Source organism: Nymphalis io, chromosome 4 (assembly GCF_905147045.1).
Source record: "Nymphalis io chromosome 4, ilAglIoxx1.1, whole genome shotgun sequence".
NCBI classification, from domain to species: Eukaryota; Metazoa; Arthropoda; class Insecta; order Lepidoptera; family Nymphalidae; genus Nymphalis; species Nymphalis io.
This window is the reverse complement of record NC_065891.1, coordinates 1,685,992-1,704,838: the sequence shown is the minus strand read 5'-3', so window position 1 is coordinate 1,704,838 and position 18,847 is coordinate 1,685,992. Positions and strand designations below refer to the sequence as shown.

Below are 18,847 nucleotides of genomic sequence, written 5' to 3'. Positions count from 1 at the left end.
TTATAAGCAGGACAGATTAAACTATGTAACTATCAATGTTATACAACTTTGAAAATAGAGTTTGTTACATAAATAATATAATAAATCTAAATACTTATCTACTTACTATAAAATATATATTTGTATAGCCAAATCCAAACATAAGAGGAGTAAAGACAAATAAACTTTAACATTCATATAATATTCACTAAGTATTTATGAAAAAGTGGCGGAATCAATATCCACAAAGATGTAATCGTAACTTCAGAAGTTAAATTAAAGTGGTTATAACTAGTTAAGTGGAATAGCGTTGTGTTATAAATAAAGCTATATTAATCAAGTAGTGTTTGTAGTGCATAACACAGCAGAACAATTATTAATTGTTCCGAATTTGTAAATCTAAAGTTTGTTTATCTTTACTCCTCCTCGGATTTGAATAGGATATAGATTTGAGTTTTTGCATGAGATAAAATTCATTGAGACAAATTAAACACTTATTAATGCACTTTATATATTTTTAAATTACCGAGTTCTCATAGTGAACTGAATAAATTAACTTTGTGTCTTATTTGACTATATGCTTGTAATTTTATATCTAGTTATTACCTAATATGATTTGTTGTAAAATTAATTATGTTTTTTATTTTTTTAGCAAAATAAAATGGGCAAGTTCTCGGGGAAGAAATGTCGGCTGCTATCCATGTTATGGCTAACAGGCACATTCTTTGTTGTGGAATTGATAGTTGGCTATGTGACCAATTCTATGGCCCTTGTAGCCGACTCCTTTCACATGCTGAGTGACGTTGCCGCACTTGTAATTGCATTCTTATCAGTTAAGGTATGATATTATAAACTATATGATTTTATCATTCATTAATCAGTGCTCTTATTCAATCATTGTTTTAAGGTTAAATATATCATAAGTTGTCAAGGTGTTTCGGTGGACTAAACCATATAGCCCTTAAGCAAAGTTTTTTTAAAATAATTTTGAATGTGTTTTTTTTTAATGAATCTCATTATTAAAAAACAAAATAATGATATATTGACTGCCTCGTTGGTCTAGTGGTAACATGTAAGGCCGCAGATCCGAAGGTCCTGGGTTCAAGTCCCAGGCCGGGCCAGTTAAAGTTATTGAGTTTTTCTGTCGAAAATTCTCCGTAGCAGCCCGGGGTCTGGAAGTTGGAAGTGTGTACACTCCCGTACCGTAAAACCGTTGGACCTTCGCCTGAACTCTTTCCGCTCGTGTCGGATTTTCGTCCCACCGGATTATGAAAGTTAGGGAATAGTGAGTGCACCTCCTGCGCAGTTGGTTAATCTCTCTTGACATTAGCCGTTGGGCTGAAATCGGTCTGGAGGACTTTATTATTATTATTAATGGGATATTAATGAATTATTATTTCTTTTTATTATTTATATATTGCCTATGTTATCTTTTACAATAATCTATTAAATTTTAATACGAAAATTCTGTCGGACAAATGTTACATCCAGTTGGGAAAGATATATTTTATTAACTGTGAAGTTAAAATTAATTCAATTAAAAATATTATAGTATATATTCTTTATCTTATAGTATATATGAGTAACAGTTAAAAAATGATAAAAATATATGTATATAATTAGCAAAATTTATTATATTTTTAATAATTGATTTTATATACTTTATACAGATTTAATAATAATATCAGATTCAATAATTGAAAATAGTATGACGTCATTTTATTATAAGGTCATAGGAAATAGTTTTGTTTCACCGCAACATACTATGATGACTCAACAACTCAACATACTAAAACGTCCGCGTTGTATGTTTTGAGGGGATTTTCCTTTGGACACAACACTTCCTTTACAAGTAAATTGTGTTACATAGTTAAATAAAACATTCATAATCAAACGTAAGATGAAGTAGATAATGCCGGGAATGCGTTTCAATAACTCTTTTTTTTGTAAACTATTTATCCGATACAATTCGCGCGCCTGTTTATAATTGTTTATTGATAGGACTACGCTAAAAAGTTTCAAGTAAATGTCGACAACAATTATATAAAGTTGCAACTCAATTGGGTGTGATACACGACGAACAAACAAACCAATAAATTAAAAATAAAAATTCAAATATTAACGATATGATAACGTTCCTTTTTAATAATAATAAGTTTATTGTAGAGAAATCTTTATATTAAGCCATCTCACAAATGTCGGCAAAGCTTCTCCTCAAAATGAAGAGGAGGCCTTAGTCCAGCTGTGGGACATAAACAGGCTGTTACTGTTCAAATGTCGTACTGTCTGACGTTAGTAGCGCCTCAATAAACCGTATTGTTGCGATGTCTAATAGCACAATCATCCCCAAGGAGTGTTAGTCTACTGTCTCCTTAAATGCTTAACGTTACGTCTAACTTCAGCGTAAACTTTCGATCGACGCCTCAACGTCATTTACAGCATCAGCGGTCAATACGTAATATCTCAGACGCGAACGAGGTCTCGATCACAATAGTCTATAAACAGAGCTCGCGTTTAGGGTTTTTTGTACAGAATCTAGACACGAAGTTTACGCTGCAATCGAAATAAATATAGAAGCGACCGAAAGCGTTTGAACGCCGCTTACGACGTCCATACGTCAAAATTAGTGTTTTAAAAACACCACAACAGTTCTACAGTAGGTATCGTGACGGCGTACGGTGTGAAACTAACGGGCCGGCGTTTTTAGATCACAGGGTTAGCGGCAGGCAAAGGGTGTAAATGGCATTTGAAGACACCAAAATGAAAGACTAAGCTTAAGCAAATTGTGATGATGAAGACAGTTTCTAAAATTAAGCCCGCCTTTTGTTTTATGTATTTCGATTTAATAAATATACATTTTTTTAAATTATAACATTGATATTCAACCATACATTAAAATTTTATTTGTCATGTTGTGGTTCGTAGTACTGCGTGGGCTTGACACAAATATCGGACAATGCTTGAATTCATATGTTTTTTTTTAAATGTTTGACGCATAAAAATGTGAGAATGCTTTCGAAGTTATAACAACGACAAAATTGCAATGCAACGTATAGAGACGCTATTTAATAATATAAATCTATTAATCAATTTGTTTCGCAAACTTTAAATGTTGAAGTGTAAATAATTTATCATGATTCGTTTGCTCTTATCATATTTATTTGTGGTCGTCGCAGTGTGTTAACTGCACAGAAATAATTTGGCCGACTTTTGACCGACGACTTGGAAATTATTATTTTTTTTTATAGAATAGGAAGGTGGACGAGCATATGGGCCACCTGATGGTAAGTGGTCACCAAACGCCCTTAGACATTGGCATTGTAAGAAATGTCAACCATCGCTTATAGCCAATGCGCCACCAACCTTGGGAACAAAGATTTTATGTCCCTTGTGCCTGTAATTACTCACCCTTCAAACCGGAACACAACAATATCAAGTATTGCTGTTTTGCGGTAGAATATCTGATGACTGGGTGGTACCTACCCAGACGAGCTTGCACAAAGCCCTACCACCAGTAAATAAATATTTTACTAATAGTGTAGTTCCGCCATGCGGGTGGATTGCTCGCTTTTTTTGATGCGCTTAACTTTAAAAATACCTCTGTAAGGTCTTGAGTGTGATACCCATGGGTCAAATGGCGTGGCTCTACATGTAAAGAAAACAATAAGATAATGTAAAATATATTATTAAACATGTTATCTGTGTTCGAAACCGCTAGATTTTTTTCGAATGTTATTAGATTGTTTTTGTAGCGACAGCGTTTCTTTTTACAAAATTTCGTCCCTCAGGTCTACTAGGAAAATAGAGTATATATTTATTTATTTATAACAAAAATAGGCTAGAATAATATCAAGGAATCAAAACCAATCAAGTCAATATATAAACGTGTGTATATTTTTTATTATTTATAATTTTATCGTCGTTATATTAAAAATATTTATGCATATGTATTAATGAGTATCCATGTGATACTCCCGTCTATCTCCGTAGTTATCACCCAGTTATCAACATGCCGCTTAACAACAATACCTCTATGATGATATGATGTGTTCCGGCTCGAAGAGTGAATGAGCCAGCTTTATTACAGGCACAAAAGTGGATATGATCTTAGATTCAATGGCTTGCAGCGCGTCGATCTGTGACAATGTCTCGTTTGCGTGTTATTTCGATGCAGGAATACTGTTTTTACTCAAGTAATTAGTTGTTTATGTAATTAAAAGTAAAGGCTATATTGACGGGCCGGTTGGCGTGGTTGGTAGATACTTGCCTTTCACGCCGAAGGCTGTGGCTTCGATTCCCACTCAGGACAGACATTTGTGCGCATGAACATGTTTGTTTATCCTGAGTGTGGGTGTAATTATCTATATAAGTATGTATTTACAAAAGAAAAGTGGTATATGTAGTATATCAGTTGTCTGGTGTCCATAGTACAATCTGCTTAGTTTAGGATCAGATGGCCGTGTGTGAATAATGTCCCAGGATATTATTATTATTGTATGTCTTGTTTACCACGTTTGACTTGCAACGAATATAATATCAAAATTGATATCCATTGGAATAAAATAGTAAATAATAATAATAAATGTAGTAATAATTTATGTATATTTTATGTTTTAAAAAGAATTCGTTATTATTTTAAGTTAGTATTATAACAAATCAATGGTAGCCTACGTCACTTTTCGGCCCATAAATTATTTATATATGTATGCAAAAAACTTTGTTTTTTTTTAATTTACTTTTTTATAAAATAAGTAGGCGGACGGTAAAATGGGCCACCTGATCGTAAGTGATCACCATCACCCATAGACCTTGGAGTCGAAATAAATATTCCATTTATATTCTATTCTTATGCCTGTAGCTACTATGTACACTTGCTCACTTGCACCGCACAATAAAAGACGGACAAACCTATAAACAAACATAAATCAATAATTTATAATTATTAATGTGATTATAGTAACTTTCGATATTTAAATATTAAGCAAATTTTGTCTTTATCGCGGGTCACCCTCGGTTTTCCCACGAAATCTGAATCGCAGGATATAGAATTTAACCTCAAGGGCATTACTGATACATTGAATATTCGCAAAGCTCTTATACTTAGTATTGTACGTCGATTTAAAGAGTGACTCATTGCTGACATCAACAGATGAAATATTATAAAGAATGATATGAATGAGATATGAATTGGCAACTCAGTTAAAGCAAATTTCCTTACTCCTTTTAATCACATACAAGAGAAAGTGATGGCTATACTTTTAGTACTCTCAAATTACCTCCAGCCATTGGTCGATAACATTCAATAATGCCACAGGCAACCAATGAGCGTTCAATATTTAGTCAGATAAATAATCTGTCTTTACTCAAGTTTTCAGATTTCAGAACCGATGTAATAATAATAATAATCATTTATTTGCATGAAACATAGTTTTACACATGTTATGTTTTCTTTATAAGTCTCTAATACGTTTCTCCCACGATAGGCACGCAAATATATTTGTTAGTGATGTATGATTAATTCCCAGAACCTATGTGTCAATGTTCCCTCTTTCAAATTCTTCTTTAACAAGGGTTAGTTCAATCATGTTTCGGGCCACTAGATTTTATTTTTATTTATTCATGTATTCTTATCGTACCCAAACAATTGCATGGTTGGTACAAAAGGATGACTTAACGTCATCTAGGCGCACAGGGCACAAAAAAAATGTACGCCACGCTATCATGAATTATTGATAAATAAAGAGTGGGTAAACAGTAACAGTACAGTAACAGTCTGTTAATGTCCCACTACTGGGCTAAGGCCTCCTCTTAATTAAGCACATGAAAATTCAGTGGTGCTTGCCCGGGTTTGAACCCACGATTGTCGGTTAAGATTCACGCGTTCTAACCACTAGGCCATCTCGGCCATTCATCTAACAAATACGGCTTTTTTTGAGTGAGTGGGTAGGTAGGTAGCTCATAATGAGTTTTAGGTATTCTAAAACTCATTATTAGCGATCTTAATTACGTAGTACTAGTACCTACTAATGGGTAACGATTATTAAAGGCGTCCGGGCTGCCGTCCCTACGAGACTTGCCGCCCCGGGCACGTGCTTCCTAGTCCACACCATCTAGGCAGTGAACCTTTATGCTAAGCAGCTACACGATGGCGACAAATGTTCAAAAATACATTAACAAATTAAGCTAAAAAATTGAATTACGAAAAAAAAAAAACAATTCAGTAGTGCCTTACTTACTAGATTATTATTAAGTTATTAATAAATAAAAAAAGCCGAGATGGCCTAGTGGTTAGAACGCGTGAATCTTAACCGATGATCGTAGGCTTAAACCCGGGCAAGCACCACTGAATTTTCATGTGCTTAATTTGTGATTATAATTCATCTCGTGCTTGACGGTGAAGGAAAACATCGTGAGGAAACCTAGGCATGTGTTTAATTTCATTGAAATGATGTCACATGTGTATTCTACCAAACCGCATTGGAACAGCGTGGTGGAATAAGCTCTAAACCTTCTCCTCAAAAAGGGAGAGGAGGCCTTAGCCCAGCAGTGGGACATTACCAGGCTGTTACTGTACAGAATTAATTAAAAATTACCATTTATTTCTAGATGTCACCAAAGAAATGGTCAAAGAATACATTCGGATGGGCGCGGGCAGAAGTTCTGGGAGCGTTAGTGAATGCGGTCTTCCTCGTGGCGTTGTGCTTTAGTATAACAGTTGAGGCCGTCCAGAGGTTCATTAAGATAGAGACGATACACAACGCGAAACTGCTGGTGGCCGTCGGTACCCTCGGATTGATACTGAACATCGTTGGATTGTTTTTATTCCACGGTGAGTTTTGTCTACGTACTTTTTTTTTGGTCTATTTATCGCTGATCTCGAAGTCCTGGTTTCAAAGTCCGGATCGGACTAATGAATGGTTATATAATTATGGATTTCTCTATCGAAATATTTTTCTAAGTCTGGAAAGCGTGAAGTGTGTACACTCCCGTGCCTAAGAAAGCATGTAGATGCTTTTAGTTTGAATTCAGGGTGCTTAATGCACTCGTAATTGTGTATCTACGTTTTTTTCATTTATTTTAATCCGGAAGGACGTAAGTTGCGAATAATATATATATATAATAATAATTATAATATAATAATAATATATATATATATATATATTATTATTATATTATAGTGTTTTCACAATCGGTTTCCAAATTTGAACAAATATAATTGCAACATTATTCCTTTGTCTTATTGTAAGTTTTCGAGGCGCGTCGAAATATCGTACCTTAGTTCCTACAATGAATTTTATTGTTTTCTCCGAAACAAAATGCTATGTAATTTCCTTATCGGTCAAAGGAAACTGATCTTTACGGCGGATATTTTCATATTACACTATAACATATTATCGTATCACGTAGTTTATATTTTGTCTTGCCATGTTAAATATGCCATTTTACTATTTTAACGTTTCATACATCGCTCTTAGCGCTTAACTAGTAAAAGTTACAAAAATTCAAATAGTATTCGTGTAAAAATAACGTGTTATTTTTTTGTTATAATAAGTTGTTATTAAAAAATTTAAACAAAATAAGATTATTATATATTTTTTTTGTGTAACGCAAATTATTTTTAATATTTTCTTGCTAATAGTATTATTATTTTTTGCTAATATTAAAACAAATACCTCAAGATACTAACAAATAGGTAAATCACTAGCATCCTTAATACCCACTGACTCTCTGTCAATCTCTTAATCAATGAGTTTGTCTCGATTTCTCCCACTCTCTCTCTCCCCCTCTCTAACACACACATTGTCTCACACACACACTTACTCCATATCGTTAAACTGTGCAAAGTTTATTGGTCCTTGTTAAACTCGTGACTTGTATATAAACAAACAAAATTGTATTATCTCTTGGTCTCCTGTGATATTTAAAAATTTAAATATTGTAATATGGAAACCCTGTTAGATACAGTTGAAACCCTACAGTTGAAAAATATCATTAATAGTAAAACACGTTTTTATAAAAAGGTTTTATTTACACAATGTCGTCTATGTATTATCGTTAAGAGGTTCCATCCAATGAGAGAAGCCAATCGTTGGTGTGCGATCATGTCGACATTTTTACCATAAAAAATGGCTGTCATCGGAAAATAACCAATTTGAAAAGTGAAAGTGGTTTTAATTAGGCTTGCAAGATTTGTCATAAGCAATCTAACAAATATTGCCAGTTAAATAAAAGCTTTTAATAAAAGAAACGTAGATCTAATTTTTTTTTCACCTGCTGTGTTTATTTACCTTTATTGTGTAACCGATATCCATTATTGTTTTGGTGTTTAAATATGAAGGTGATTGTATCTTCAAACGTTATCATAATAACAAAGGAAATTAGTTCAGCCGGTTAACGATTTATTATTTACGCGCTGAAATCATTTCGTTTATCGTTATCGGTTCATGTTTGCGCAAACTTTATTTACGTCTATTTTATTTAACTATATAATATATTGAATATATAGACCAATATGTAATGCTCAGTATGATATTGTACATAATCTTTTGGGCTGCCTCGGTGGTCTAGTGGCTTAATGTAAGGCCGCAGACGCGGAGGTCATGGGTTCAATTTCCAGGTCGGGCCAATAAAAAGTTATTGGGTTTTTCTGTCAGAAAATTCTCAGTAGCAGCCCGGAGTCTGGAAGTTGGAAGTGTGGACACTCCTATGTCTCGAAAAGTACGTAAAGCCGTTGGTCCTGCGCTTAAATTCTTTCCGGTCGTGTCGAATTGCCGTCCCATCGGATTATGAGAGTTAGGGAACAGAGAGTGCACCTGTGTTTGCGCACACACATATGCACTATAATATGTCCTGCGCAGTTGGCTAATCTCTCTTGAGATTGGCCACCGTGGCCGAAATCGGTCTGGAGGACATTATTATTATTACATAATCTTTATAATTTGAAAGATGTAGCAAAATTTTTTGTGCTGTTTTTTTTTTACGATTTAGGGCCAAGATGTATAAGGCATATCCTACCCATGTGAACAATGTTTATTTTTTTACCATTGTCATACTTAGATGTTACTCATAATATTTCTAAATATAAATAAATATGTATGATAAATAAAATAAATCTATAACGTGATCGAAATTTGGTCATTTCATTTTTACGGAATCTAGTTTGTTATGTACATTTCCAGAATTAAATTCTTACTAGGAACTCCTTTGAGCATTTTTCAATATTCGTTGTTGTTTAATCCTTGCAGAATATATACTCAATTCAGTTATGGCATTTCATTATAAAAAGCGCAAAAATGTTGGTTCACAAAGGTTCATCCGTCATTCGTCTTCTGCGAAATTAAAACGGGTTCTTATTTCGAAAATTTGCATGGCAATAATGGAAGATGCTACTTAATATTTCGTAATTCGAGACATGATTTGTTTTTTATTATCTGTTCCTCTCGGTTGATTTTTGAATTTTGATTGAAAATATGTCGAGTAATTTAAATTTGGTAAATTGCTACTAGAAAATGTTCAGTGGATTTCTTAGAATGTTTTATTAGGCAAGGGTTTTCTTCGTTTCTCAATCAACAGTTTGTATGAAAACTGTGAATCCAATGAATTTACTCACGTAAAGTTCATATAAAAAACACGTTTAGATTTTTCAAAACATAGTGTTATGTTCGGAAAATAAGGTTGGTTTTTAATAACAAATAAAAAAAATCCTAACTAATCTTATAAATTGGAAAGTGAGTTTGTTTGTTACACTTTTTTTTTTTTTATAGAATAGGAAGGTGGACGAGCATATGGGCCACCTGATGGTAAGTGGTCACCAAACGCCCTTAGACATTGGCATTGTAAGAAATGTCAACCATCGCTTATAGCCAATGCGCCACCAACCTTGGGAACTAAGATTTTATGTCCCTTGTGCCTGTAATTACACTGGCTCACTCACCCTTCAAACCGGAACACAACAATATCAAGTATTGCTGTTTTGCGGTAGAATATCTGATGAGTGGGTGGTACCTACCCAGACGAGCTTGCACAAAGCCCTACCACCAGTAACTTTCTCGTCTTAACTGCTCAACCGACCATCATGAAATTTTGCATACACTTTGTTTATGTGATACAGAAAAGTACATAAGGTACCTAACACCTAGTTCACCCCTCAAGTATAATTATAATAACAAAAATAACTAATTATTTTATTGTGCATAGAACATGGTAGCAGTCACGGTCACACACACGGAGGTGTTCCACCACCAGCAAATGTCCGGCATCTCACGGAGTTAGTGAACAGTAACGCAGATATGGCGTTAGGCCACGCTGCCACTGACACGGAAGAAACCGATGAGATGGTACCACCAAAGATAGATAAGATGCCGAGCAAGCAAGCACCGCGGCCGACCTCTGATCCAGGACATTTGAACATGAAGGGTGTTTTTCTGCACGTCCTTTCCGACGCATTAGGTAAGTTTGTCCGTTGTTTTTATTTAAACTCCTCAATGACATTAATAGTATATGGTTGCCATAAAAGTCAATTTTTTACGTTTCCCGCTTTAAATTTACTTTATATTAGCATAAAGAAAATATATATAATTTTTGTATTTACACAGCATGCCGTCCTTATATATAAGTTCTCCATATTTTATATAACAAGAACATGAAATTCACGCCTGTCATATCAACAGTCTAAATTGAGTGCGGGCTTATATAATAACGCCTAGCTAATCGTCCCGGCCTCGCACGACTAGATAGGAAGAAAAATGTATTTTGGATAGGAATTGTCGTAAAAAGGGGAACAAAGTTTTTGCTTCGCGTATTTCTATTATAGATATCGTTCGTTAACGACAGACGCTTTTTAAATATTGAAATCAACCTTCCATATATAATTGCCACTGGTTTACAATACACGACTAAACTTTGTTTATCGAAAAATTTAATTTCCGTCGTCAAGATCAATAACAAATGCATTTCATTGTAAAATAATTGGTCAGTGTGATTTGTTGATATAATAACAATTACAGTTAAATAAGTTTTATTACTGGTAGGGCTTTGTGCAAGCTCGTCTGGGTAGAAACCACCCACTCATCAGATATTCTACCGCAAAACAGCAATACTTGATATTGTTGTGTTCCGGTTTGAAGGGTGAGTGAGCCAGTGTAATTACAGGCACAAGGGACATAAAATCTTAGTTCCCAAGGTTGGTGGCGCATTGGCTATAAGCGATGGTTGACATTTCTTACAATGCCAATGTCTAAGGGCGTTTGGTGACCACTTACCATCAGGTGGCCCATATGCTCGTCCACCTTCCTATTCTATAAAAAAAAAAAACATATTTATATAGATAATTACACCCAGACTCAGGACAAACAGATATTTTCATGCACATATTTCCAGCTATTTCTAGATATTTCCAGCGTTAAAAAAAAGAGCCTGTGCCCTGAGCGTCACGGTAGCATGCCCAAGCGATCCCCTGACGCTCCTCGTTAAGACGGAAAGGGTACCGCTGGTTTTTCAGTACTCGGCGCTTTCGACACCGGTGAGCCCCACACTACTGTTCCCGTGATGAAAACGCATAATGCGTTTTTCCAGCGTTAAAAAAAAGGCTTTTGCCCTTCGGTCATTTTATTCCTAACTTATTTTAATTCAAATTCGTGTACGTGTCATTGCATTTGTACTCAGATTTATGATTGTTGAATTAATGTTCAATGGCCCTTTAGGAATGTAAGAGGGTATATGGATAATTATACATCTCTTTTGAAAGAAACGTTGCACATTGGAAGTGAATGACCCCTACAAAGGTGTAGTTTTAAATGATTCGTTCAATTGGAATTTTATATTGATACATGAAAATAATTATAAATTGTTTATAAGCGTTTTTGTACTTTGGATTGTATCAAAAATAAAATGATGATTTTCATATAAACGAAAGTGTAAAAAATGCTTATTTAAACAAAAGTATTTTATAAGTAAAAAGTTGCAGAAAAATGCTACTCAAGCCGCGAAAATTTGATATTATAGAATAGTAACAGCCTGTTAATGTCCCACTGCTGGGCTAAGGCCTCCTCTCCCTTTTGAGGAGAAGGTTTGGAGCTTATTCCACCACGCTGCTCCAATGCGGATTTGTAGAATACACAAGTGGCAAAATTTCAATGAAATTAGACACATGCAGGTTTCCTCACGATGTTTTCCTTCAACGTCAAGCACGAGATGAATTATAAACCCAAATTGAGCACATGAAAATTCAGTGGTGCTTCTCCTAACCACTAGGCCATCTCGCCAGTATGGAAATATAATTTATTTCATATTTTGCCCCTTATCTGAGCGGACCCTTGTGCGACGAACACGGGATAAAGACAAATTAAGCAGATGAAAACTCAGTATTGAGACTGTAATCTTAGGTTAAGATTTGCATGCTATCCATTTGATTAGTTGGGCTTTTTAAGGCATTTTTTTCCCTGTACAGTTCTATGAAAGGATATTTGTATAGTTCGATGGAGCTCAAATTGGATAGAAAACATCTAATTTTCAATGTGTATTATAACACGAGAGACGCGGTACCCATTGACACTTTTGTTTGTAAATGAAACGTGCGAACATCAACCTTGTACTACTTTTGGCTGAATCTTATCATATATTAAGACCGGTTGCATTGATTTTTTAGTTATCACCTTTAACCGTAACCGTAAAATATAGTATACGCCAGTGTTTCCCAAAGTAACTGAATAGCACGGTAGGATGCGCAAGCGATCCCGTGACGCCCCTTCGACAAGACGGAGTGGGTACCGCTTGGTTTTTTAGTGGGTATTCCGGCGCCTTCAGTGCCGGCGAGTCCCACATACCCCCCCCCCCCCCCAAACTCATGTGGGGGAAATGCGTTTTTTCAGTGAAAAAAAAAAGTAACTGAATAGGGACCAAGAAAAATTTTCGTTCTCCGGACCATTCTATAATTAACGTTTATAAGAAGAATATGAAAGAAACAGAAGCATATAAGTTAGTCAACGATATTACGAAAAAAATTTTTTTTTTTTATTAAAAAATAATGTTTTTTTGAATGGCTCGTGTGATGTTACAATGTTATATTTTTGGCAACCGATTCGAGTGATTTCGTACATAAACTGTTTAGTCCCGTTCACATCATAACGTGATTAACGTTACCACAAAAATATGTTATTTTATTTACTAAATTATTATTAATTAAAAAAAAAAGTATATTGCTCTTGAAGTTTTTATTCCGTTGTGATCCGCGGACCGCAGTTTGAGAAACACTGGGTATATGTTGTTATCGAGTAATCTCTCTTATAATTTGTTATTGCCTTTTAATGTAACTGATATTATTCCTCGTTATCTGATGTTGCTAAACTCTCAAGGTCGGATAAGCTTATCGAGCTTTTTGTTGGGATTTATCATAATTTCAACTCTATGGGTATCGACTTTTGATAAATATCAGGCCATTTTTTTATCACTGGAAAAACGTATTACGCGTTTCCCCCACGGGAACAGTGGGGGGGGAGTATGTCGGGCTCGCCGGTGTCCAAGGCACCGAGTGCGCCCCGAACATCGGAATACCTACTAAAAAACCAGCGGTACCCTTTCCGTCTTAACGAGGAGCGCCACAAGATCGATTGTGCATGCTACCGTGACGCTCTGACAAATAAATACGCGTGCTGGCTCTCGATGTCATCTCCTAACTGTGACATAAATTCCATCGCGCACAAAGAAATTTGGCAACTCCGTTCTCTGTCGCACTTCCAAAAAATGGAATTTCTTACCAGCTCACGTGTTCCCCTCCTCTTACAACCCGGTTTCCTTCAAACGAGGCTAGTGCAGAAAATTCTTCCCGACTGTACTGGCCGTCGTCGCGTTTGGACTCTACTACCACTTACCATCATGTGGAGTAGAGTCATTTGCCCTCTCTGCTAATATAAAAAAATATATATATATCAGGCCTAGGCCAATTTCATATACTAGATGATTAAACTGAAAGCAGACTTGTTATCGGACATATGTAATTTATTTTTTTAAGTTGGTGATTGATGAGAAACTAACGGAAATCTATTAAATTTCTACAATTCTTTTATCGGTGATTGTCTAACAAAGGATCGCTTCGAATAATTTTCATTAGCTAGTAAACAATTTGTAACACGCAATCATTTAAGGTAATAATTACTTACTTGAAAGTTATTTGAAGTTGTTTGTCAAGGAACGACCTTCACGGGCCGTTTGACGTAGAACGCGTTGCAGTCGAAATTTGTCGTCGAACTTTGAATACTGGAATGAATCAGCCTGCGACTTTCTCTATTTTTGTTCAGCCCCATCTAAACTACTTACTCCATATGATATGATAATCCAATAAAATAAGGGGTCAGTTCTACGTTCATAACGATTACGATTTATCGTAACAGACTCGATACTAAAGTAAAGTAACAGCCTGTGAATGTCCCACTGCTGGGCTAAGGTTTCCTCTCCTTTTTTGAGGAGAAGATTTGGAGCCTATTCCACCACGCTGCTCCAATGCGGGTTGGTGGAATACACATGTATTAGAATTTCAGTGAAACTAGACACATGCATGTTTCCTCACGATGGTATGGTAGAAAACCACCGGCAAGCACAAGATGAATTATTAACATTAATTAACCACTGATAATTCAGTGGTGCTTGCCCGGGCTTGAACCCACGATCGTCGGTTAAGATTCACGCGTTCTAACCACTAGGCCATCTCGGTTTTATTCCCGATACTATTCCGATCCTATTTCGAGCAAACCGCAACTGATCTATGTGTTAGTAGAATAAGAAAATATTTAATATTTGGTTGCATGTACGGCCAAGCCGCGTGCGATTTTGTTTGTCCGTACTAACAAATTTCAAACAAATTTGCCACCTTTAGAATTTTTTTTTTCTATGTAAATTTAGGGAATGATAATGAATGCACAACCGTCACCTCAAAACCAGAGATTCTAGCTGAAGTCGAAAAGTACTATGGCGATTTATACTCATCACGAGTACCTCCACCTGAGTCCCACAGTGCGGATGACCCACGAGCCAGACTAACACGCCATCTATCAGACGATCTTCCCGACATCGATTTGGGCGAGATTAGGATTGCTCTCGGGCAACTTGGAAACAAAAAGGCTCCAGGAGATGACGGAATTACCTCAGAGCTTCTCAAAGCAGGAGGCACACCAGTTCTGAGAGAGCTGGCTAACATCTTTAATTCCGTCCTCCACAATGGTATAACACCGAAGACATGGAGCAGAAGTGTGGTGGTGCTGTTTTTCAAGAAGGGCGATAAAGCTCTTCTGAAAAGCTACCGCCCCATTTCACTTTTAAGCCATGTTTACAAATTGTTTTCGAGGGTAATCACGAATCGTCTTGCACGAAAATTCGATGACTTCCAACCCGTGGAACAGGCTGGGTTTCGAAAAGGCTTCAGTACCGTAGACCACATACACACACTAAGGCAAATAATACAGAAGACCGAGGAATATAATCAGCCTCTATGCCTAGCGTTTGTGGACTACGAAAAAGCCTTCGATACCATCGAGACCTGGGCTGTTCTGGAATCCATGCAGAGATGCCTAATTGACTGTCGGTATGTCCAGGTGGTGAAGTGTTTGTACGAAGCCGCAACCATGACCGTCCAAGTACAAGATCAGAGCACAAGACCAATCCAATTGCATCGCGGGGTAAGACAGGGAGATGTAATATCACCGAAACTCTTTACCAATGCATTGGAGGACGTCTTCAAAACGCTCGATTGGAACGGACGCGGCATTAATATAAATAGCCAACACATTACCCATCTGCGATTTGCCGACGACATTGTCATCATGGCGGAGACTCTGCAGGATTTGGAAGAGATGTTAAACAGCCTGAGCGATTCTTCAAGACACATAGGTCTCGGGATGAACATTGAAAAGACCAAAATTATGGCAAACCGTCATGTATCCCCGAGACCAGTGGTCGTAAATGGCTCTCCACTTGAAGTTGTGCAGGAATATTGTACAGGCAGTTGTATAGTTTGGCCCAGGTAGATACCTGGGCCAAACTATACAACTTGGCCGGCACAACTTTGAGAAGGAGGCTAAAAGAAGAATACGTTTGGGCTGGGCGGCATTCGGGAGGTTACGTCATATTTTTGAATCGTCGATCCCACAGTCGCTTAAGACCAGGGTCTTCAATCAGTGCGTCCTACCTTACTTACGGTGCCGAAACGTGGACACTTACCGTAGGACTGGTCCACCAATTTAGGGTCGCTCAGCGAGCAATGGAACGCGCGATGCTTGGGGTTTCTCTGGCAGATAGAATCCGAAATGAGGACATTCGCCAGAGAACTAAAGTCACAGACATCGCGCTTAGAATTAGCTCGCTGAAGTGGAAGTGGGCTGGTCATGTCTCCAGGCGCATTGATGGCCGATGGAGCCGACACGTGTTGGAGTGGAGACCACGCTTAGGCAAACGTAGTGTAGGACGCCCTGTGACAAGATGGGCCGACGATTTAAAAAAGGTGGCAGGTTCGGGATGGATGCGGACTGCCCAAGATCGGGATGGTTGGCGTTCTATGGGGGAGGCTTTCGTCCAGCAGTGGACGGCAAAAGGCTGAAAAAAAAAAATGAATGCGAAAGTTAGTTAGTTTGTTTGTTACACTTTCACGTTTTAACTACTCAACCGGACATCATGAAATTTTGGATACAAATTGTCGTGGGTACAAAAAAGTATATCGAGTAAACTTAACACCCTCCCGCACCCCTCACATCCGGCCAAAGCCGCGACTACATTAGTAGTAATAATTTTTTTATACATTATGAAAAGTGTGTTATAAGTTTTAATTAATTTTCATTTGAGAAATACAAAATTTATTTTTAAATTATTGATAAAATGATGAATCTGCAGTAATCGGTATTCCGTATAAAAGTGTAGGAACTGCTTCATGTAGATACCATTCTAAGACGTTATCAGCTTCACGTCACATTAATTGAAGAGTAATTCAAAAGCGTCCCTATATAAAATTATTCGTAAGTTCCGAAATAGTAAACACGCAAAAACTTATAGGAAGGATATTACAGTAACGGCCTGTGAATGTCCCACTGCCGGGCTAAGGCCTCCTCTACCTTTTTGAGGTTTTTTAGGGAAGGATTAATAAAGATATTAATGGGTCGTTTTTCGTATTTATTAAAAACGATTAATTACATACGTACAATATCGACTCGTTAAATATATAAACTTGGCATAATAGTATAGATAATTTTAAATTAAAAAGGGTGGCTACACGATGCCACGGTAGCATGCGAAAGCGATCCATGGCGCTCCTCGTTAAGACGGAAAGGGTACCGCTGGTTTTTTAGTGGGTATTCCGATGTTCGGGGCGCACTCGGCGCCTTGGACACCGGCGAGTCCCACATACCCCCCCATTGTTCCCGCGGAAGTAACGCGTAATGCGTTTTTCCAGCGTTTAAAAAAAATGGGTGCCTACACGATAGAAGTGTAAACTTACAAAAATATATAGCTCTCTTTCTCTTTACATCATATCTTTCTTCTCACTCATGTAACGAATCAAACGTGACGCGATCGTCGAATCCCTGCCTAAGAAGTTACATATCATCATCAGATATTCTACCGCACAACAGCAGCTCTTGGTATTGTTGTGTTCCGGTTTGAAGCGTGAGTGAGTCAGTGTAATTACAGGCACAAGGGACATAACATCTTAGTTCTCAAGATTGGTGGCGCATTGGCGATTCTTACAATGCCAATATCTATGGGCGTTGGTGACCATTTACCATCGGATGGCCCATATGACCGCCGCCTACCTATTCTATAAAATAAAAAATAAAAAAACATAAAAAAAAGAAAGGTTTTTCTTTTGTTCTGTGTTTTATAATAAAATAAAATATTTAAAATGTTCAAATGTGATATTTTTCTAGGTTCGCTGATAGTAGTTAGCTCGGCGCTTGTGGTGTGGCTCACTAACTGGGAGTACAAGTACTACATCGATCCGGCTCTCAGTATAGTTCTAGTCATATTGATACTTGCCTCCGTGTGGCCCCTCCTGAGGGAATCCGCCCTCATCCTCTTGCAGACTGTCCCGACGCACATACAGGTGAGAATATCAACGTTATTATATCGTACTTTGTACAGACATTGACTTGATTTGTGTGATAAAACTTTAAAATAAAAAGTGTTTTTTAAAATAGTTGCAAACAAGTAAATGCCTTTTTTAAATAAAGGTAACACTAAAATAAATATTGAAAGTTACAGTTACCTAGTGGTTAGAACGCGTGAATCTTGACTGACGATCGTGGGTTCAAACCCGGGCAAGCACCACTGAATTTTCATGTGCTTAATTTGTGATTAGGCAAAATTGATGGCGCATTGGTTATGTAAGCGATGGTTGACATTTCTTACAATGCCAATGTTGTTCGCCTTCCTATTCTATAAAAAACAAAGGTTTCTACGTGTTTTGACTTAATATCCATAACTTCGTTAGTTATTTCCTTCAAGTTAGAATATATTACTATCGTAAACACATTAGACAATAAAACGTTTTGTTTATAATTTTATGTTAGAAACTAAACTATTGTATGTAATTATAAACATGTAATTTTATTACTAATGATGTATTGTTTTGAAAAAACAAAAAGATTGTAATTTAAATGATACATAACATATTAGATTTTTTTTTTATAGAATACACAAGTCTTATCTTTAACATAAGTCGTGGTTTCTAGGACCCATGTTTGGGTTTTTCAATTAGTTAAACCCCTTTTGGGACCTATAAAATTGTGGTGTGGAGATTAAATATTCACTCGAGTAATAATTCAGAATTGCCAAATACCAATTTCCGTAAATCTTTCTTCAAAATTGAAGGATTTGATATAAACTTTGATTC

The 18,847-nt window shown here is 36.6% G+C and overlaps 1 protein-coding gene across 2 annotated transcripts in view; it reads left to right on the top strand.

Annotated features, from left to right (window-relative positions):
* Window positions 1-18,847, top strand: part of LOC126781693 (zinc transporter 1) — a 40,729-nt gene that overhangs the window by 1,312 nt on the left and 20,570 nt on the right. For both annotated transcript variants that reach the window (XM_050506663.1, XM_050506664.1), the window contains exons 2-5: window positions 632-817; window positions 6,586-6,808; window positions 10,177-10,428; window positions 17,883-18,058. In XM_050506663.1, coding sequence (XP_050362620.1) covers window positions 641-817; window positions 6,586-6,808; window positions 10,177-10,428; window positions 17,883-18,058 — 828 coding nt within the window. In that variant the 5' untranslated portion in view covers window positions 632-640. The remainder of the gene's footprint in view (window positions 1-631; window positions 818-6,585; window positions 6,809-10,176; window positions 10,429-17,882; window positions 18,059-18,847) is intronic.